This window comes from Mytilus trossulus, chromosome 1 (assembly GCF_036588685.1).
Source record: "Mytilus trossulus isolate FHL-02 chromosome 1, PNRI_Mtr1.1.1.hap1, whole genome shotgun sequence".
Lineage (NCBI taxonomy): Eukaryota > Metazoa > Mollusca > Bivalvia > Mytilida > Mytilidae > Mytilus > Mytilus trossulus.
The window spans coordinates 79200577-79223112 of record NC_086373.1 but is presented as its reverse complement, the minus strand read 5'-3'; the positions used below and the strand labels follow the sequence as shown (position 1 = coordinate 79223112).

The following is a 22536-nucleotide window of genomic DNA, read 5'->3' as shown; positions in this document are numbered from 1 at the left end:
GATAAAACACTAGCGTCTTTCATAGTATATAATATAAAGATACCCGCGTCAGTCATGGTGTACCAGATATATACACTAATATTATTAATTCGTATATTTTAACAAATTTGATTCGTATATATATGTTCGAAGGTAGAGAGAAAACGGCGTATAGCAAAAAGCATATTGACGGCAAAAAGCATATCGCACGGTTATTTTTTTTTAGAATATCTAAAAACCGATATACTTTGTGACGTCATGTAATGAATTTCAGGATATTGTTTAACGTTTTGAAACACATGATATCTGTGATCGATTATTTGATGAAAAAAATCTTCGAATACATAAGATGTAAAAAAAAAAAAAAAAAGTAAATGAAATAACAACTTATATGTTGTTATTGTCAAGGAGACATGATAATAACTATAAAATTCCAACAAACCTATATATGACGATTTTGATACAAATATGGTCGGAAATTAATAATATAACAAATATAGCCTTTGTATGAGGTCAATACAGGATATATCGACCCAAAGAAGTATATCGACCTCGGACTTCGTCCTCAGTCAATATATCCTTGTATCGACATCATAAAAGGCTATATTTGTATAACGTCAATCATACTGTACAAGATTAAAAAAAACACCAGCGTCAATCATAGATATCCGCGTCAATCATATTGTACAAGATAAAAAATAACAGCGTCATTAATAGTGTATAAGATATCCGCATGAATTATATGTATGATCACTTATTCTTTAATATAGCATGTATCAGCTGTCATTTAGATTTATAAAATGAAAAGGTTGTTGTCTTGTTTTAAAAAAAGTATTGGAAAGGAAATAACGATCATAACTCCTCTTTAATAATACAATGTGTTGTATGCGTTCGTAATTTTTTTTTAATGCAACCCCGTCGACATCTTGAAAGTTTGCATGGTTGATTCTGCCGGGGAAAAAAATGGAATTTATCTTACAGTTTTAAGGTTCAAATGTTTATTTTGTAAAATATCAACTTATTCATGTTAAAGTCATGACTGCAATCTTGATGCACATAGATAATGTGAAAATAATTGAAGTTGTTTAAAAACATCAATTTCGTTTTATTATAAAAATAATGTTTAGCCCAATGGAATCTATTACATGTTTGTTGTTTGAAAGACTGAAGGTACTGCCTCTACTATTGACTTCATCAAACTTGAACGGCTGTCAGATATTATTTTACAACTGGCTTTGTCAAGACTTGAACTCTGGACACTGGGTATCGAAGGTTCTGAATCTTCTGATACGATAACAGTCGGAACATTTGCATTATCTAGTTGATTATGAACTGAATCAGTATTTTGTTCATGAAGGTTTGTTTCATTGCTGGGTGTAATTTCAGTTTCTGATGTTTGTTGTCGAGAAGATTCACCCGAATTATTACCATGTCTTGCTGACCACCGCAAACTACTGTTCCTAAAGAAAGATCCAAATGAGCTTATTAAGCTTCGTCTATCTTCTGATCCTGTTCCACTAGTTCGTGTGTTACCCGTGGAAGAACGAGGATGTGGATATAAATCACTGTATCTTGGTGGCATTTGAGCCTGGTCACCAGAAGCTCCATTTGTTATCGCTAAACTATTGTTTTGTGTGTTGCTAGTCTCTTCCATCCACCCAGCTGTAAATAGATAATTTATATAATAATAATACAAGTAAGAAAAAAAATATGGTAAAACAATACGAAAGATATCCCTCCTTTAAAAATAATATAGCTAACTCATACAAAACGACATAAATTAAATACGTATCAGGAGTCAAGATGCCCGCGAAAACGAGGAACATAATGTTAAAGACCCTATACATTTGGTTGGACAATAAAAATATTAAATACAGAATAGTGTGACAAAGTTTCAGTTTCAGTAGTTTTCACCCTTTGAACTCAATAGCCGCATAAGGTACGTAATTGACACTAGTCTTCCTTTTAGATAAGAATAAAACAAAGTAAATACTCAAACCTTAACACAATTATTTGGCACTTACATAATCTTCTCTGTAACCTAGCATGTCCAGTTGTGTTTCTTCTAGAACGTCGTCTTTCAGCACAGCATATAATGGTTAGGATAAGCAGTAGTAATAATGATACAAACACTCCAATCACTATGGCAATAATCGAACCGGAGTCTCTAAAACATATAATGCATGCGTATACATTATACATCACGTATAAATGGAAACAATAGACATTTTCGTTTGGATTCATCTTAACTTTGGCTCGAAAGTTTAAAAAAATTAATCAAGTGTGCGTTCTACTGATAGATTGAAAGTTTGAAATGGTATTTGATCATAGAAACGTATATAATAGTTATCAAAGGTATCAGGATTATAATTTATTACGCCAGACGCGCGTTTCGTCTACATAAGACTCATCAGTGACGCTCAGATCAATAGTTGTAAAGCCAAACAAGTACAAAGTTGAAGAGCATTGAGGACCCGAAATTCCAAAAAGTTGTGCCAAATTCGGCTAAGGTAATCTATTCATGGGAAAAGATAATCCTTAGTTTTTCAAAAAATTCAAAGTTTTGTAACAGAGAATTTATGAAAATGATCACATAATTGATATTCATGTCAAACCGAAGTGCTGACTACTGGACATAAAACATTGATCAAAACTTACACATACTTTTATCACTATTATAAAGTTTATTCAAAATTGAACCTAAGACAAAAACATAGAAGTATCATCATGGGTTTCTACTAGTAGGAAATTTTTTACCAAGCACATTCAAAACCGATGCTATTCTTCCAAATACGCTTAATTAAAGTATTTACAATTAACAACAAAATAGTCTATAAGGCCAACTTGCCCATAAGAAGGTTTATCCTCAAATCTAGTTTACATATTGCATGATAATTTAACTGTTAAGACAATATGTGGTTATTGTTTTGTATCATTACTGAATATGTAAAGATTATATTTGCCACTGGACGGGTTTCCAATGTTTCTTTATTGTTACAACCGTAGTCGATTGTGTGTATCTAATATATTCCACGATAATAATGGTAAATACAAAGTGGTATGTTTCAACTATCTAAGGTGGAAAGAGGGCTTTGAGTAATTTGAACTTATGCTATGGAGCAACATGTTGAATGGTTGAATACAGGATATTAAATTACACTAAAATAAATGATACTAGCATATTTAAGGTATACAAAAAGAAAGACAAAATGCAAAAGGTAATAATCTGTTATACAGTGCATACAGTAAAAAGAAAAAAAAAATCTAATTAATTCCCACCACAAGACACAATCGTTTCTTTTAAAGATACTTCTTATTCATCGTCCATTAAGATGTGTGTATAGAAATAAACGTATGTATTCTAAAACCAGTTGTTGGCATGATACGGGTTGTTTTTCTCATATATTTTATTATGGTATGATACTGAACCTCTAACGGGAGGAATTGTATTTGACTTTCATATGAAGAAGACATAATCTTTCAATAAGTTTAATTGGGGTCTGGAGCTGGCATGTCAATAAGCTGCTAGTAGTCCTTTTTTAATTTATGCATCGTTGTCATTTTGTTTAGTTTCTTTTCTGGTAACTATTCAGACGTCGGACTCGGAATTTTTTAACTGAGTTTTACTGTGCGTTTTGTAATGTGTTTTTTTTATTCTACATTGGCTAGAGGTACATGTATTGCCGGGGGAGGATTGAGATCTCACAAAACATGTTTGACCCCGTCGCATTTTGGCGTCTGTGCCAAGTCAGGAGCCTCTGGACTTTGTTATCTTGCATCTTTTTAAGTTTTAGTTCATTTTTATGTTGGAGTTTAGTGTGACGGCCATTTTCACTGAACTAGTACACACTTTTATTTACGGATTCAGCTGAGGAACACCTCCGGGTGCGGGGTGTCCTTCTGCTGTTGTCTGCTCTTTGGTCGGGTTGTTGTTGCTTTGGCATATTCCCAATTTCCATTCTCAATTTTGAACATTATATATTCCTTAACATAATGTGCAATTTCGTATTTTCAAACTTACACACAGCAAAGGTCTATTCCTGTTCCACAACATGTACCAGGACACAATGAACTCTCTTCAAAACCTGTCACGTCCGTGTAATAACACACGCCACAAAGTGCACTTGAAACTAAAATACGAGAGAACCTTAGGATTGGAAATATTTAATCTACAACTCGTTAAAAAACTATCATGATGTACAACAAATATGACTGTTAAATAGTTATTTTTTCATTAAATATTCAAATTTATTGTCAGCGCTTAAAGACGTAATACATTAATATAAAACGATAGAAATCAAACACAGAAAATTACTGTAACACATAAATACATTTTACATTTTGTTACCGAATTTTATTTTATTTTTAATTAAAAAAATATTCATAACGTTATTATTTTCTTTTTATTTATAATATGTACAAAAAAATGCCAAAAAAATATCTTAATATTATTTATAAATGTAACAGATTAAAGAAAATACCAGATATTTAGAGATCTAAATTCAGTATTAAAATCCACACAAGAGGACAAATTGAAGAACAAAACATTTGCTCGGAAACCTACCAAAAGTTAGAAATGTCAGATATGTATAAATTTCCACCATTTTCAATGTAAATATTTATTATTTAATACGATTATTATATCCTTTTCATATATTAAGAAAATGCCATTTATATGAAGGATGTTCATTTCCTGTTGTCACGAAACACACATTAGTTTACTCATCATTATTTTTAATATTCTATAAATATTATTATTTGTATTATTATAATTTAGAATACGTATTATAAATGCATGTCTTAATTTATTTCATAATTGAAATGTAATAAATATACAATAAAAATATCTCTCAATGAAAACGAAAGTAAACGAAATGAAAAGATTTGTACATATTAAATAGACAAAATTAATATTTATTAGCCCAAACGCAATATTTGTCTATGACATATCATATGACATACATGTATCACGTATCTTTCTCTCCGACAGAACGGTAATATTTTTTATACTTTAAACAATTGACTATACAATAATTTTACATGAACTCAATTATGTGAAATAGTTGTAAATTCGTGTCTTTAGTTTTAGAGAGTATATATGTGAAATAAATTAAAATCAAATAATACATAATAACCACAAGAATGCACAATTTCCCGAACATGACATAACTTAAGTAATATGTAGTTCTTGGATTTGTTTCGAAAATGCACAAGCTTTTTTGTCGAGACGTCATATTCATGAGACAAAGTCGCGTAACAATCTTGCGGCAGTGAACGGTACATCTCATATTTTGACTCAGTATTGAATATTTTCTTTTGAACACTTTACTGGAAGAATATTAAAATCACAAACATGTATAACAAATATAAAGTCCAAAGTTATTATTTATCACTTTCGAACACGCTAGGCAAAGTTTCCACAATGGATGTCATAAAACTTGAACGTCCAGTGTCATCTGAATTTCCTACAGCTAAATTATCATCACTATGTGTGTCATTATTTTTCAATTTGCTAGGGTTTTCAGAAACATTAATGGTTGAGATCTGTCCGTGGTCTTCGTTTGTTTTATTATCACTCTCCTGTAACGTTGGAGATGGTACATTGTTTTGATTTGTTTCTGTAGAAGAATTTTCAGTTTGAGCAGCCGATCCAGAATTCCTACTACGTCTTAAAGGCCTTCGTAGATCACTATTTCTATTGATTGAACTTAAGCTTCGGTTTCCTACCGAATTTTGTCTGGATCTATCTATAGAATTCTGATCGGATAAACTAGGAACGGGATACAGTTCACTATAACGAGGTGGCACATCAAGTTGTCCATTCTCAGTTGTATTAAATTCATGGAATTGATTGCTGACTGTCTGAATTTGCGCTGTCAAAGAAAGGTATAATTGATTATTATCTAGTTGCAATCTGAAATATTTTGCATACTCTTTAAACCAAACATGCAGTTTATTTCTAAGAAAAGAGTTGAACCTCTGTCATAATGACAGACAAGCTGGTTCAAATTTATGTATATGATCTGAATCAGAGGATAAATAAAGCAATACATGTAGTCATATATCACGTTTGATTGTTATACAACAAAATTATATATACAAATACTAATAGAGATTCAATATAACTTAGAGAGACTCAACGCATTTAACACAAAAGTCATAATTAAATTGAATAACCAGAAATCGATACTCTGCTTTGTATATATCCGATGAGTTAAAAACTTCTCAAGTGATTTTGATAGTTTGTTCTTATCTTGTACTTTTACACCACTGCCCATGGTTAGGGATAGGGTTTGTGCCTTCAAACACCGCCATGTTAATTACGTGCCTGCAATTCAGTGGTTGTTGCTTGTTATTCTTAATTAATTATATATATATATATATTTCGTATATTGTTTTATATAGTGTGTTCTTGTTTTGTAAAGTGTGTTCTTGTTTTGTACATTTGGTTTGGGACTTACCGTTTTGAATTTTTCCTCGGAGCTCGGTATTTTTGTTATTGTACCATTTAAATTACTGTCCCAGGTTAGAGGAAATGCGTGTTGCCATCTAGTTAAATGTTTTCACATATGCAACTTTGATATCCCTAACTATCTATATTATACAAGTTTTACTATGACAATGCGAGGGTTAATGCTGTTCTTTATGTGTTGTTGTGACTGTTTATTTAACGCATCATGAAAATTAATATAACGGAATTTGATTAAAGAGAGAGGGTTAGCGCTATAGAACCAGGTTTAATCCACCATTTTCTACATTTGAAAATGCCTGTACCAAGTCAGGAATATGACAGTTTTTGTCTATTCGTTTTTGATGCGTTTTGTTATTTGATTTTGCCATGTGATTATGGACTTTCCGTATTGATTTTCCTCTGAGTTTAGTATTTTTGTGATTTTACTTGTTTCTAATACTCATTGGTACATTTCAAACGGAAGAAAATAAAACATACGTATTCCTCTCTGCGTTGGTAGGTTCCGTCTTTTTTTCTGATATTTTTGTATACAACATACTGCAATGCATACAAATACCAATACTGCACATACGATAACGCCTGTTGTAAAAGCAATCACAGACCCAGAATCCCTAAAATTATAGTCAAATCGTGAAATAAATGTCATTACTTTAAGAAAGTTACAGAGTCAGACATGTGATAGCGCCTGTTGAAACAGCAATCACGGATCCAGAATCCCTAACATAATAGTCCAATCGTGAAATAAATGTTAAGTAAGTTACAGAGTCAGACATGTGTAATTTTGGAATCATCGTTCTATCGTATTTGTAACAGTAGCATTATTTCAGCTTTTCAAATGATATTTGTAAAAAAGTCAAAGTACGTCTCCTGTGAAAAGTTAAATTATTCGGACATTTTTAGCTAGTATAGATATAGGAAGATGTGGTATGAGTGCCAATGAGACCACTCTCCATCCAAGTAACAATTTATAAAAAGTAAACCATTATAGGTCAATGTATGGCCTTCAACACGAAGCCTTGGCTCACACCGAACAAGCTATAAAGGGCCCCAAAAATTACTAGACTAAAGTGTAAAACCATTCAAACGGGGAAACCAACGGTCTAATCTATATAAAAACGAGATACATGTACACGTATGAACTGCATACCATGTTTTTGTTTAAACCTATGTTAGCTTTTGAACTTGTTTTTTTCTGACTAACTAATGGTAGATAAGGGTAATTACATACTAGATAAATATTTCCACAAAAGTTTTGCTGTGAGTATTTTTATCAGCAAGTTTTTTTTTGTCCCTGGTGTAGTCTTCTTTGATTGGACTTTTTCTATTGATTCTTAAAATTTGATATCTTCATATTTTTTTTATTTTTTTTAAGTTTCTGAAGAGAGCTTCGTAGAAGAAGTGCGACGCTTTCCCACATGTACATACATGTACCTGCTTACTCTCTTAACTTCACAAAATTGTTATTTGATGTTTTGTTGATATGTATAACTAAATTTTTCTTATGATCGAAGCAATCCGATATTCGAAAAATATATCATAAATAATGCGATTTAAAGACAAGACATCTGAAGATTACAGTCTATATTTTTCAAATCACTACAAGTTACTTTGTTCGTAGCAAAATATTTAATCATTATCTATAACTTACACACAACATGGATCTATGCTTGTCCCACAGCATGAACCAGGACATAGCATGAAATCCCCATACCGTGAACCGTCTTCATAGAAACACCTTTCACCAACAGCGGTACTCACTGAAATAGACGTAAATAAAATATAAACATACATTGTATTTTCGTGTTGATAGTTGATGTACACTAAATTTTGGCTCGTTTGTTCAAAAATTAAGTTTTTCAAGGAACGAACACAAAAGAAAATGAAATTGAACTTCTTTTCGCTAGCATATAATTTTCTACATCTATCAGAATATGCGAAGGGTTTCTCTAAATTTATAAAACGTTGAGTGAAAAAGTCAGCTAAATTGTCATCATTTATTGAGAAAAAATAAGTTCCAATCAGTCACAATCATTTATACTTGATGTGCATCGATGTTTACGCCAAAGTCAAAATGTATGGCAAAAGTATATATTTAGGGGAAACTTAGTGAATATGAGCTTTATACAGCTGAACCCATTTTATATGTTTTTCATCAGTCGTCTTGTAATATTTTTTTAAATAATTTTTGTATTGGCCAACCTCCCATACCTAAAATCGAAATGTGAAAGTTTTGAAATCTGAAGGAGATTTGGTCCCAAAGGAACTTTCCGCATACATGTATATGGTCATAAAAAAACAATCTATCTAATCATAAATTAGGAAATTCACAAATAGTTATCTTTAGTTTATAAACTGTCGAAGATTTGGGTGGACATATCGGCATCGTACAAGGTTTCGTTATGGGTTTCTCTCGTCATAAAATATATGGGGCTTAACTACAAACATATATAAGAATTCAGGCATCCTTTTTCGTCTCACGTCCAAGGTAAAATGATTAAATGTACATTTTGTGACGGAAAGACAGATACCACAATTAGTGGATCCTTAACACCACACATAATCGACCAGTCGAGATATTGGACGATAATAAGTATTGCTATAAATGCAATTGTTACTTTGTAACGCTACAACGAAAGTGCAATTTCGATAATTTTTATATGAAAAAGAACCTTTATTTTCACTAAATTCTTACCTCCAAAAAGTAAAAAAATAAACTTCATCAAGTCCACCATTTTAATAATTTGACCTTTTCTACAGTTTTAATAGGATTAGAAATATACATCCTTCAAAACAATATATAATTCATGATGTCATGAACATGTACATGTAGATGTAGGAAGCTTTTATCCTTATATGCATTTATTTTATTTATTTTATCTGTTGGTTGGTAAAAATACTCACATAATTTATAATGTTATGCTACGAAGCTGCAAAGTATGTAAACATATTTGTTGGCAAAATTTTAAAAGGGAAAATTCAAATTCAGATAGCTACTAGTAATCAAGTAAAAACAACCATAAAAGGAATATTAAATCTAATTTTAAATCTAAAAACTGCAAAAAGGCAGAATGAAAACAAATCTGTTGGAAAACAGAAGTTGTTCATTAGTCGAAAGATATTTGAATATTATAGAAAAGAAATGAGTCAAAGTTCCTTAAACCAGCCAACAAAACTGTGTTTAATATATGAGAGCAAATTAATGTGTAAGAAACATTAACATCAAGATAGTGTCTTTGCATCGGAACTAAACACATTTATTTCTAAAAAAAAAAACCAGTTGTTTGCATGACACGGGTTATGTTCTTCTCATATATTTTATGATAGTATGATACTAAACCCATAACGGGAGGGATTGTACCTGATATTCATATGATGAAGACATAATCTTTCAATCAGTTTAATTGAGGTCTGGAGCTGGCATGTCAGTTAACTGCTAGTATTCTGTTGTTATTTATGTATTATTGTCATTTTATTTATTTTCTTTTGTTACATCTTTTGACATCGGACTCGGACTTCTCTTGAACTGAATTTTAATGTGCGTATTGTTATTCTTTTACTTTTCTACATTGGCTAGTAGTATAGGGGGAGGGTTGAGATCTCATAAACATGTTTAACCCCGCCGCAATTTTGCGCCTGTCCCAAGTCAGGAGGCTCTGGCCTTTGTTAGTCTTGTATGATTTAGTTTCTTGTGTATAATTCGGAGTTTAGTATGACGTCCATTATCACTATACTATTATGCATATTTTTAGGGGCCAGCTGAAGGACACCTACGGGTGCGGGAATTCTCGCTACATTGAAGACCCATTGGTTGCCTTCGGTTGTTGTCTGCTCTATGGTCGGGTGGTTGTCGCTTTGACATATTCACTATTTCCTTTCTCAATTTTATTGTTGGATGTATATGCATTGACACGTATTTAATGTTGAAGATGTATTGTTATCATATAGACATCTATAGATTGGTTTAACTTATTTTGCGTTTGATTGCTGTCTCATAAACAAACATCACAAATCTCTGTTAATTGATATATAAATAAATAAATGGAGTGTTTAGAATTTTTCTTAAAGACAACACAAAACAAGACAATACATAGATTGTATTCAACAATTAAACAGGTCGAGAACTCTAGATTTTCTGACGTCAGAATATATTTGCATAGTAATTTCCAAAACACAAGGCCAATATGGCCTTGAAAACTGACCAATCGACTCAATGAACTACAATGCATTGTGGGCTACTACGACTAAACTACTACTTAAAACACGTGGAATAAGTGGGAAAACAGTCAACTAATTTATTGTCTGGGACTCTTATTACCAAAGTTTTTATTCTGCAAATATGTTTAATGTAAAATATATAACGTAATCTTCAATTTGCATGCTCAGATTAAAAAAATATTGTTTATTGGCTTCACGATTCGACTTTCTTTTTCGCCTTGCAAAAGTAGTTGAACCGGTTTTGTGCATTGTTATGAATTGAACCTGCATTAATTTCACGACATGGCGCAGTGAAATATTCAATGAAGTGACCACTGTCCAGAAAGAAAATCATTTGAGCTCTTTTAAACCTGTATAATGTCATTCCAAAATCATTTCTGCCTAGAAAAACACGAAAACTTTCATTGAAACACTTCTTTCTGTACTGGATGTGTATTTTTCTTTATCGGGACCTGAACTAATAATAAGAACATCATAATATTCAGTATGCCAAAAATAAGTGTTATGAAAGCGGCAGGGGCGGATCTTGCCATTTTAAAAAGGGGGATCCTTACCCTGGACAAAAGGAGAGGGGGTTACAACTACATGTCCCCATCGAAATGCACCGATCGTCAAAAAAATGGGGGTCCATTCCCCCGAACCCCCGCCCCCTGGATCCGCCACTGAGCGGGTACGGTATATAGCTCAATACATTTTTTTGTTTGTTTAATCCATCGATAATATCCGTTTGTTGCTAATTTTATCACAAAATATACATCAGAGGTTTTTTATCGTTCGTCTGCTGTCCTGTTGACATATGTAAAATATCTCCAATATTAAAAGTTTCTGGATCATAGTGGGTGCCATATTCCTTTTTTTTCCTTCTAAAACGTGCTTTACATATAGAAATAAGAAGATGAGGTATAAGTGCCAAATGAGACATTTTTCCAACAAAGACATAATTTAGGAAAGTAAGCAGTCATAGGTTCAATGCTGAAAAGTAAGCTATTAATGACCCAAAATATTACTTGTGCTAAACAATCCAAACAAACAAAAAAACAACAAAAAACCCGGCCAAATTAAATTTATAAAAGAACAAGAAATCTATCCCACCAAAAAAAATTGTATTGTATAGGAGCCTGTATTTCAGTGGTTGTCGTTTGTTTATATGTTACATATTTATTTTTCGTTCATTTTTTTTTATATAATTAAGGCCGTTTGTTTTCTCGTTTGAATTGTTTTACATTGTCATATCGTGGCCATTTTTAGCTGACTATGCGGTATTGGCTTTGCTCATTGTTGAAGGCCACACGGTGGTCTATAAATGTTAATTGCTGTGTCATTTTTGGTCCCTTGTGGACAGATGTCTCATTGGAAATCATACCACATCTTTTTTTATTATAGATCCAACGCTGCAATTTTCACAAACATATAAAATTTTCCACCATGTCGCACATACATATGGATTAAATCATTACAGCTTATTTCCTAATGGTTGTGGAGCAAAACTTTGGTTAGCTTGCTTGCTTTGTTTGTATATTGTACAAAATATAAAATATACAAGTTAAACTATGCCTATATATATATACTGTTTAAAGATGTCAATCATATTTTCAAAGCTTTTATAAACAACTATACAAACAAAGCAAGCTAGCCAACCAAAGTTTTACTTTACAGGTATAAGAAATCAGCTGTAATGATTTTATTCAGTTTGGCAAATGTCCGAGTCCGTTAAAAAACGAACAAACTGAAACTACAGTTGCCGAATTCACTATCTTCAAAACAAAGGGAACAGTTTGGAAGTCCCATATACTGAAATGTGACCAAAAAAAATACTGATAGATTTTGTTAACACTGCCATGTTACGTAAATACTTCTTGGCCTTTTTTACGAATACAAAATTCAAGGATCCCACATTTGCCTTTAATTATCTATACGAACATTGCTGTACTCGTGAATATCAGCACCGGCTGTTATCGAAGGCTTATTTTACACTAGTTAGCAAGTTTGTCTCATAGGTAACTGTGTTTCTTCGCTGTTGTTTCGTTGCTGTCTGGTGGACAAATACATGAAACCTCTGTGCCCTCATCAAACGTGTTAATGGCTATATATCGGGTAGTTAAAACCCTTTTTTCTTCGTATAGAAACAACTCTTCGTTAATCTGAGCATGGAAGTAATACTTTATATCACGAACTATAAAAGAGGATAGCCAAAATGAAAAACTAAGCGAAATTGTGAATCCCGCATTGCACGAAAAATTGTGTTGTATTTCAGTAAATAACACGTGTTCTTGGTTGATTGTAAACACGTAGTAGTCCATCATGCATTGTGACTCATCAAGTGGATTGGTCAAAAACCTAGGTAAAAATAAATTGCGTCACATGTAAATAAACAAAAACATGTGCGAGAACATAAGTATGCTAATTTATGCATTTCCATATAAGGTAGTGGTCCTGTTAAAGGAACGAGATGTATAAAAAATTAAATAGTTTTTTTGTTTAAACATTAATGAAAGTGAAATAGTGAAATGTTAATTTGCTTTTAGCAGCCAGTTTAGTTAAAATTTTGTCAAAAAAAGCGAAGAAAAATCGACCTCATTGAATCCGTATTCATGTGACCTTCAAATTAACCCTTTGTTAACAAACAATGGTTACGCAAGTGCTAGGTGTGGCAAATCATTAAAAGGAAAAGAAAGTCAACATTGAAAGCGAAACAGAAGTGAACCATTTCGTTGAAGGATTCGATTCACAAATAAGCATTCTTATACCTTTTATAGCTGACTATGCGGTATGGGCTTTGTTCATTGTTAAAGGCCGTATGGTGACCTATAGTTGTTATGTTTGTGTCATTTTGGTCTTTTGTGGATAGTTGTCTCATTGGCAATCATACCACATCTTCTTTTTTATATTATATTACACTGATTAACTTACTTTTTAATCTGTAACATGAAATCAAACAGATCTAGAAAAATCCAATTGCACGTGGTCTCTAGTTATTTATATTTATGTTTATATTTTATGTGACTAGACTGTCGTCATATGTCAAATACTACAATGTAGTAGATTAATATGGTTAAGTAGATGGCGTCTAGACTAAAATGCACACTAAAATACACATCAAATGCTGATATATTAATCGACACGTGACTAAACCATATTTCAAGCTCGATATGTAAAAGTTTCTAAGTAATATTTCGTATTTTAACAAATTCCAATGACAAATTATCTGCCGACAACTCATAGTTCTTTAAAAAAAACAATCAAGACGCCATATAAGACTTCCACTCACAATAATATTTTCCCCGATAGAAAGAATCTGAATAGGCAAGTTTTAAGGTTTATGTACCCTTCTGTCGCCATTAATTTTTTGTATGAATTTTTCAACCTCAATTGTATCAAAACTAAAGATATAATGAATAATAGAGATAGGCCATTTAGTACATATTCCAAGGGGAAACTTGATGCAAAGCATTATTTTTTACTGTTTCATTGCATTTGATAGAAAAAGAGGACTGTGTGGCAAATAAATCAAGATTTTTATAGAAAACAGAAGGGTACATAAACCTTAATACCAATCTTTTTTTTTACTTTTATTTTTGTTAATTTGTTTTTTGTTTTGCTTTATAAAAAATGTTGCATGATTGCCAAAAAGACAACTATTCATCAGAGACAAAATTGCATAGACGTCAGCAACCACGTGTTGCCGTACTGTCAACATTGATCACCACTCATGCTGGTATTCGTAAAACGTTCGAAGGGATGACTTAAACTCTACCATTTGAAAGTATTTATGAAATAGCTTTCTTGTAAGCAGCAACCTTTTATTCAGAACATCATGATTTTAAACTAAACCTTTAGAATATCCTATGAACTTGGTAATGTATAGTCGATATGAAGCTGGAGTGTTGCTACATACAAATTGAAAATTCACAATTGAAATGATGAAACCATTCCTTTTGTCGTTTAGATTTGTTTGCACCGACCATTATTTTTATTTTCTAGATGACTTTTGTGCTGTATCTGTAGTTACCTTTATCCGTTCGTTGTTTTTTGGGGTACTTGGCATTGAACAGGATCATATTTTTCTTTGACTGTTAATGACGTCTTCATACTAAATCCATTTTTTTTTATTATTTGTTAGTGACTTTGAACAAGCTTTCAGTAACTGCGAGTATTCTCAGATCAGTAATTAGTGTCATTTTGTTGTTGGGATATACAAATACCCGGCCACGTAACTGATTTTTATAGTTCGTTCTTATGTTGTACTGTTCACTGTCCTAGATTAGAAGGAAGGGTTTGGATTCCCCTAACATTTTGAACCCCACCAAAATGTATATGTTTGTGCCTGTCCCATGTCAGGACCCTGACTTTCAGTGGTTGTCGTATGTTAATATGTTACATATTTACTTTTGTTTCTTTTTTGTGCATAAATTAGCCCGTATAAATATAAATTTCTTGTTCGTATTGTTTTAAATTTGTTATTAGGGGGCCTTATATAGCTGACTATGCGGTTAATAAACTCATGGTTGGTGGATATAAAAAAAATCTTTTAGAATCGGCAAATATTATTTTCATCTAGTAAGTAAACTTTTTTTAACTTTTCTTCCATCACAGTTTTTTCGCTTCGTACAAGCTTAGAGCGATTGCCGAATTTTTAACGAGAAGTATCATCCATACGGAATAGCTGTCGGCAAATAGAAGGACAGGAAGACAATATTCAAAAGTAATACCTTTTTAAAAAAAAGGGACTTTCCGTTTTGAATTTTTCTTGCAGTTATGTATTTTTGTTAGTTTACTTTTTCATCTGAAGACTTTGCTAAAAAAAAAGGATTTTCTTTTGAAATATTCTCTTTGTTTCATATGTATTTATAGCGAAAATTCGTGATACCTTCATATAAAAATATTCATCTTTTTAATGGATCAAATGACTTCAAATAGAATTGAAACAGGCTTTTTAGAGGCCAGTAATTCAGTGGTTGTCGTTTGTTTATGTGATACATATTTGATTTTCGTTCTTTTTTTTTTAAATAAAAGAGGCCGTTAGTTTTCCCGTATGAATTGTTTTACATTTCTTTTTGTTCTTACAGGCTTTTAACTGTTGTAATATTTAGTAGCAATTTTAAAAGGAGCAAAATTAATTTTATAGTGAAGTCGCAGGTATTTTGCCTTGCATTATTTGTGTACAGCTCAACTGCGGGCTATACGATTGACTATGCAGTCACGCTATAGACCTATTTACATTGTTTATCACAATTGTAATCAACATTTATTCATTTTTTGCTATGCGACTTTTATGAACTCTCTTTTGCCAACAAGTTACTATTTAATTAATAAAATTGAGAATGGAAATGGAGAATGTGTCAAAGAGACAACAACCCGACCAAATAAAAAACAACAGCAGAAGGTCACCAACAGGTCTTCAATGTAGCGAGAAATTCCCGCACCCGGAGGCGTCCTTCAGCTGGCCCCTAAACAAATATATACTATAGTCGCCGTCACGTAAAATTGGCACCATGATTTTTGTCAAAATTTTCTACAATATCGACCGCGTTTACTCGAGATCATGTTTTTCAATTAGCGGGATAAATATCCAATCCAAATATATACTACTGTCCTACCTTTTATTGTGTTTGCACTGTATAATCCTGACCTTCACATTTTTCAAGATTGTTTTCATTGTAAAACCGCCATCTTGGTTTCTATGAGGATCCCTTACTACATAACATTCGTTACTCTCCAGGTAATATCATTGTCATTGATGATACGATTTCCCGCGCTTTTTACATAGAGATGACGCACAGCTCCGAGAGACACAAGAAAATTGAGAGCACGTGGACTCCACAGCAACACTTCCGGAAATAACAATGTCGGATTCCACCATACAAAATAATCCTGGATTTTGTGAAGGTCAGGATTATACTGTGCAAACACAATAAAAGGTAGGACAGTAGTATATATTTGGATTGGATTTTTATCCCGCTAATTGAAAAACATGATCTCGAGTAAACGCGGTCGATATTTTAGAAAATTTTGACAAAAATCATGGTGCCAATTTTACGTGACGGCGACTATAGTTCAGTGATAATGAACGCCATACTAATTTCCAAATTGTACACAAGAAACTAATATAAAAATAATACAAGACTAACAAAGGCCAGAGGCTCCTGACTTGGGACAGGCGCAAAAATGCATTTAAAAAAAATTAAAATCTAAATTCAGTTAAAATAATTCTTTCATATTTTAATTAGAATCCTTAGCAAGAGATGTCTAACTATATACTATTACACCGCTAGCCTATAAACATAATTGAAGATGCACAAATCAAAGCTCTACGTTTTTCCATTTTTCATTTTCAAAGAGTATGCAGAGATGCGGTCTTACTATTGATATTTTCATACCAAAAAGTAAAAAAAAAACACTTTTGAACGAGTTGACGTCGTTTACTGCAATTAAGGAACAAGTGCGGAGAGGAGGAATTTGGAATGTCTTTTAATTCCGCATTTGGAGGAGAGGTGGTTCCTGTCTCCTCTACCTACAATCATGATTGAATGATAATCCCGTTCCCGTCCAGTTTGGATTGCTTATTGTGCAAATGTATGAATGTGTGACGTTTTATTTTCTAATTATGTAAGATTCAATATGACAGAAAGTAGTTTTTGACAGCAACCTCTTGCATACTATTAACAACAATAATGATGAAAAGATCCGTTAGGGACTTTCCGTTTTGAATTTTCCTCGGAGTTCAGTATTTTCGAGATTTTACTTTTTTTTCACACATTTTGACATGATGACTTATTTTAACATAAGCATCTATAAAAGAGAACGATTATAAAGTTTGGTACGATTCACATTTGTACATACCATATAAGTTTCGAAGACTTAAAAAATCTTAACTTAGATTTTACTCTTTTGTCCTCTTCATACGGATTCTATATGTATTATCATAAGCTGTGTATGTTCTTTAAATTGTATATTTATGAAATCGTCGTAATAGAAGATCGTTTGATATCATTATCATTATATTTTATACATTTTAATGATATTTTGATTTCGTTTAGTATGACGATGGATACAGAGTCATGTCAACAGCTCGTTTTGACATAAAAGAGAGACAAGTTAACGAAATGATAAACATAAATATTTCCATATTGTAATTAAATTACATTTCTGTAGGACTAAACAAAGAAGGAAGTGATGCAGCAATTGAAGACATTAAACTAGATCGATCTGAATGATTGTTTGTATGTGTCGTGCTATGTCTCCTCGTCTGATTGAAAGTGTTATCAGATGCCAAAGGTTTATTGTCTGATACTTTAGCATTAGATTCGATAAATTTCTGAGTTGATTTAGCAGACAGGTTTCTTTCGAATGAGGAAGGTTCTCTGACTTGTCCACGTTTAAAAGCATTTCTCAAATTACTGTTCCGAAATAATGACCCATAAAGGGACGAACTTCTCGTTGAGTCGTTTCTTCTAAGACTAGCTTTGTCGGCTGTTGTGCTTGTTGACAACTCCGACTGAGGATATATGTCGCTGTAACGAGGTAGCAATTCAAGCTTTGTGTTCTGTTTCCCACTGAATACAACAATATGGTACTCTTTACTTGCTTGTCGCAGTTCCACTGTCAATTCAAAAAGATAAAACAAAATTAAAATAAATATGAATTTGTTCAACGAAGTTGTACTAACAAGAGCAACACGACGGGAGCCACTCGTGAAGCAAGATTTACTTACCCTTTTAGCGCAGATGAAGCCACATCCATTATCGTTTGATGCTTGTCATGTAGTTCTTACTATAGTAAATTTAACACATACCAAAGTTGTTCTTTTTTTGATTTATTTCGTCTATTTTTAATGTTATATTCATAGATAAATGAGTGAACTTTTTATTCTAGCATATGCTGTAGATAAAGGCAACAGTAGTAAACCGCTGTTCGAAAGTCATAAATCGGTTGAGAAAAAAAATCTAGACTACAAACCAAAACCGAGGGAAACAACGAACAACAGAAACACTGAAGTGCAACGAAAACAAACGCCAATGCAACATACACAGAAACGAACTATCAGATAACAACTGCCATTTTCTTAACTTGGTACAGGATTTTTTACGAAACAATAGGGGGTTGAACCTGGTAATGTGGCTAGAAAAACCTCGCACTTTTATGACAATGTTATATATAACACTAAAATGACAACATTACTTGGCATGAATACAGACTAAGAATACAAAAAAATACAAAAACATGCATGCCAGAGAAATACACAAATAAACCTTACAATAGTTCGTTTCGACATGCTAACCACAGACTAAAAAATAACACGTAAAACAACATAGGACAGACAGCATGTTTATGTTAAGAACTGGGATCTTATTTGTTTAAGTTTTTCGACATTGTGGGATACATAACAATAGGGAAAATATATTCTATTTATTAACTTAACCTAATAGTTTTGCATATATACTCCTCTGATGGATTACACTATTTTTTTTAACCATGTATACTCACATAATTGTTGTTCCTGGTTTTCCTGAGGCAAGAGTAGAGGTCTTGAGTATGCTGTTGTATGTGCTCTGTAAACACAACAAACGATCAAACATACCAACAACAATGCTACAGACACTATAGCTCCTACGACGTATGGCAGTCTGGAGTAAGATTCACTGAAAACACAAATATCGTTTGATTAGAACTATACATATTTTGTTTGTTATCGTGCAATGAATTGACAAAAATAAAATGATATGGAAGATATTTTTTTTAACTTATCCTGTTTTATTCGATTTTGAGATATTTTTATTACCATAGCAGTATTTGGCACAACTTTCTGGAATTTTGGATCCTCAATGCTCTTCAACTTTGTATTTATTTGGCTTTTTAACTATTTTGATCTGAGCGTCACTGATGAGTCTCATGAAACGCGCGTCTGGCGTATAAAATTATAATCCTGGTACTTTTGATAACTACTTACACCACTGGGTCGATGCCACTGCTGGTGGAAGTTTCTTCCCCGAGGGTATCACCAGCCCAGTAGTCAGCACTTCGGTGTTGACATGAATATCAATTATATGGTCATTTTTATAAATTTTCTGTTTACAAAACTTTGAATTTTTCGAAAAAAACTAAGGATTTTCTTACCCCAGCAGTAGATTACCTTAGCCATATTTGGCACAACTTTTTGGAATTTTGGATCCTCAATGCTCTTCAACTTTGTATTTATTTGGCTTTTTAACTATTTTGATCTGAGCGTCACTGATGAGTATTATGTAGACGAAACGCGCGTCTGGCGTATAAAATTATAATCCTGGTACTTTTGAGAACTATTTATACAATGAATGAACTTTTTATTGTTATTTTGTAAATTTACCTTTTTCTAGTTTTGTGTGTTTGCTTCCCTGTTCGAGAGAGAAGATACACATTATCACATGTATACCTTCATATTTAAGTTTTGTGTGATGCATTACGTTTTCTACCTTAAGAGTTAAAGTTTAGCGAAATATCTTCGGACAATAAGAAATAGGTTTCCGAGAACAACAGTGGTTTTGGTAATTTTCATTTTTGAAACGAAATGCATAAACGTAATATGTAAGTAAGGGTGAGCATGAAAGATTACAGAGATGTTTAGATATTTGTAACTTAAATTGATCAGGTTTTTTTTCTAGATTTCAATGTATAACTAATGACGCAAATGACTGATAATGACAATATAATTTGGCATATTATTCTGAATAATGATTAATTACTATGTCTGTCAAAATAAGGAGAATAATTTAAAAGAGTCGTTCAAACTTATAAGTCGAAATTAAACTGACAACGCCATTGCTAAAAAAGAAAACGAACTGTACATAACATAGAAAACTGAAACGAATACCACTGAAACTGAGGAAGATCTCATGTGCTCCTGAAGGGTAAGCAAATCTGCTCCACATGTCTTGTTGCTTATGTAAGTAATACCCCGTTAATGTGTCTAATTCGGTAAGTCATATTCGGGAATGAGGGGACAATTGTTGTTACGATATTTGAAACATTTCCGCTAAATCTGTGAAACGGATATTCCATAACGGTCACTCAACTCGTGATGTCTTCCGTAAACTATAAGAAGGGATAAGTTCAATTTCCTCACTCGAAACTCTTGGTTTGATAGCTTCCTTGTGAAAAGTAGAATAACAAAAATTAAAAACTCCTATGAAAATTCTTCTCGGAAACTCACTTCGAAAATGACAAAATCAAACACATCAAACTAATGAATAACGACTGTCATATTCCTTACTTTGTACGGATATTTTCTAATGTAGAAACGGTAGATTACAACTAGTTTTACAGCTAATTGAACCGCTAACTTGTATGACAGTGGCATAACATTCCATTATATTGACAATAATGTGAGAACAATACTAACAAACATAAGAGGTAATCATGTCAACAACTGGTATAGCAGTTAACAGTGTGTTATAATCTTAATAACTATAAAACATACAAGTATGTCAACAAAGAAAAATAAAAAGTCATATAGACAAAACACATTAGCAATACGTAAGACAAAGATACAAAAAAGCATAATAAGGCAATGACGGATTGTATAATAACCAAGACACGTCGACTGTGTGCAGCAACCCTCTTTCAAGAATATCATGATTAAAGGAAATAGAAGCCTTTTGATTAATTATCGCATCTGTTACTTTATATTACTTTTGTTTAGACTGATACTTTGGCACAACCGTTTTTTTTTTATAAAGCAGGCTCATTCCATAACTTGGGAATCATTGAAAGGGAATTCGCGTCAAGAAGGTGAGATCAATAACGAAAACTGTATTGTAATTTTTACTTAATATTCACCATTCATATCCAATCAAATTCAGGCAAAACATTTAATCTATAATAACTGCATCATTAGACATAGACTTACACACAACATGGATTTTTGCCTGTTCCACAACAAGATGCTGGACACCCGATGATTTGTCCGTAATGTGATCCGTCGTCATAGTAACAAATATCACCAACAATAACACCAACTGTAATATTTCAGTTAAATTGCAATATAAAAGAGTACATAAAACATATTGTTTCTAAAGGTACACATTATTTTAGAATAAACATTTCCATTTAAATTCAATTAGTTTCGAGATTTATGGTTACATGAATAAGATAATTTTAGATGATAAAGTTTACAAATATGGTAGTTGTTATCTAATATTTCATTTATTTGTATGTTACATTGTTGTTTGCTTTTTGTTGTACTTCGGTGTTCTGTTATTTCGTTGTTTTCCTTTTATAGTTGATGTGTTTCCATCGGTTTCAGTTTGTAACCTGGATTTGTTTCCTCTCAATCGATTTATGAACAACAGCGGTGTACTACTGTTGCCTGTATTAACAAACAAAATGAAGTATACAAATAAAAAATATCGACAAAGGTCTGTGCAGTCAAACACGGACGACCTACATGTAAAGCTCAACATGTCTGTCCGGCCCTGTCAAGGTCTTACTTCGTTATAAAACTAAAAAAAAAGGCAATTCATTGCATTACTCTTTCAAACTATCTAAATATCATGAGCATAGACTATAATTTTCAATTTTAATATATTTTAAATATGTTTTAAACGAACTTGTCCTTCAGTTATCGCGGAAAAGTGTAACTCTCCCATTTCCTTGCACGTTAGTTTTATCTATACATATGAATACAAAAAAATGTGCAATTCTCTTTCTTCATATATATATATGTACGTGTTGGTCATAAATATCTATTTAAGACATACCTGATGAAAGAAATATAATGCATTTACATATTTCCAACATTATTTTGTTTACAAAGCAATTGAGTTATACCCGTGTATTTAATTTTTATAATAAGATTATTTTCCTACATCCTTTTTATATTTAAGTATGTAAAACAA

At 32.3% G+C, this 22536-nt stretch overlaps 3 protein-coding genes across 4 annotated transcripts; all 3 read right to left on the bottom strand.

The window, feature by feature from the left end:
• Nucleotides 1-1087: 1087 nt before the first annotated feature.
• On the bottom strand, nt 1088-4772 carry LOC134710277 (uncharacterized). The gene is made up of 4 exons (XM_063570573.1): nt 4544-4772; nt 4001-4109; nt 2004-2146; nt 1088-1641 (listed from the first exon to the last, which is right to left on the bottom strand). The coding sequence occupies exons 1-4, from the start codon at nt 4581-4583 to the stop codon at nt 1121-1123; spliced, it is 813 nt and encodes a 270-aa protein (XP_063426643.1). The 5' UTR covers nt 4584-4772; the 3' UTR covers nt 1088-1120.
• A 134-nt stretch (nt 4773-4906) lies between these two features.
• Nucleotides 4907-9253, bottom strand: LOC134710267 (uncharacterized). Of its 2 annotated transcripts, none has more exons than XM_063570554.1 (4): nt 9144-9253; nt 8100-8208; nt 6929-7062; nt 4907-5852 (listed from the first exon to the last, which is right to left on the bottom strand). In XM_063570554.1, the coding sequence occupies exons 1-4, from the start codon at nt 9181-9183 to the stop codon at nt 5362-5364; spliced, it is 774 nt and encodes a 257-aa protein (XP_063426624.1). In that variant the 5' UTR covers nt 9184-9253; the 3' UTR covers nt 4907-5361. The 2 variants fall into 2 exon arrangements, with proteins under 2 accessions (XP_063426624.1, XP_063426632.1); XM_063570562.1 differs by having other exon boundaries at nt 8163-8208.
• Nucleotides 9254-17773: 8520 nt separating this feature from the next.
• LOC134710259 (uncharacterized) lies at nt 17774-22536 on the bottom strand. Its single transcript, XM_063570541.1, has 4 exons — nt 22399-22536; nt 21549-21657; nt 19151-19305; nt 17774-18265 (listed from the first exon to the last, which is right to left on the bottom strand). Exons 1-4 carry the CDS (start codon nt 22436-22438, stop codon nt 17805-17807), a joined length of 765 nt encoding a protein of 254 aa, XP_063426611.1. The 5' UTR covers nt 22439-22536; the 3' UTR covers nt 17774-17804.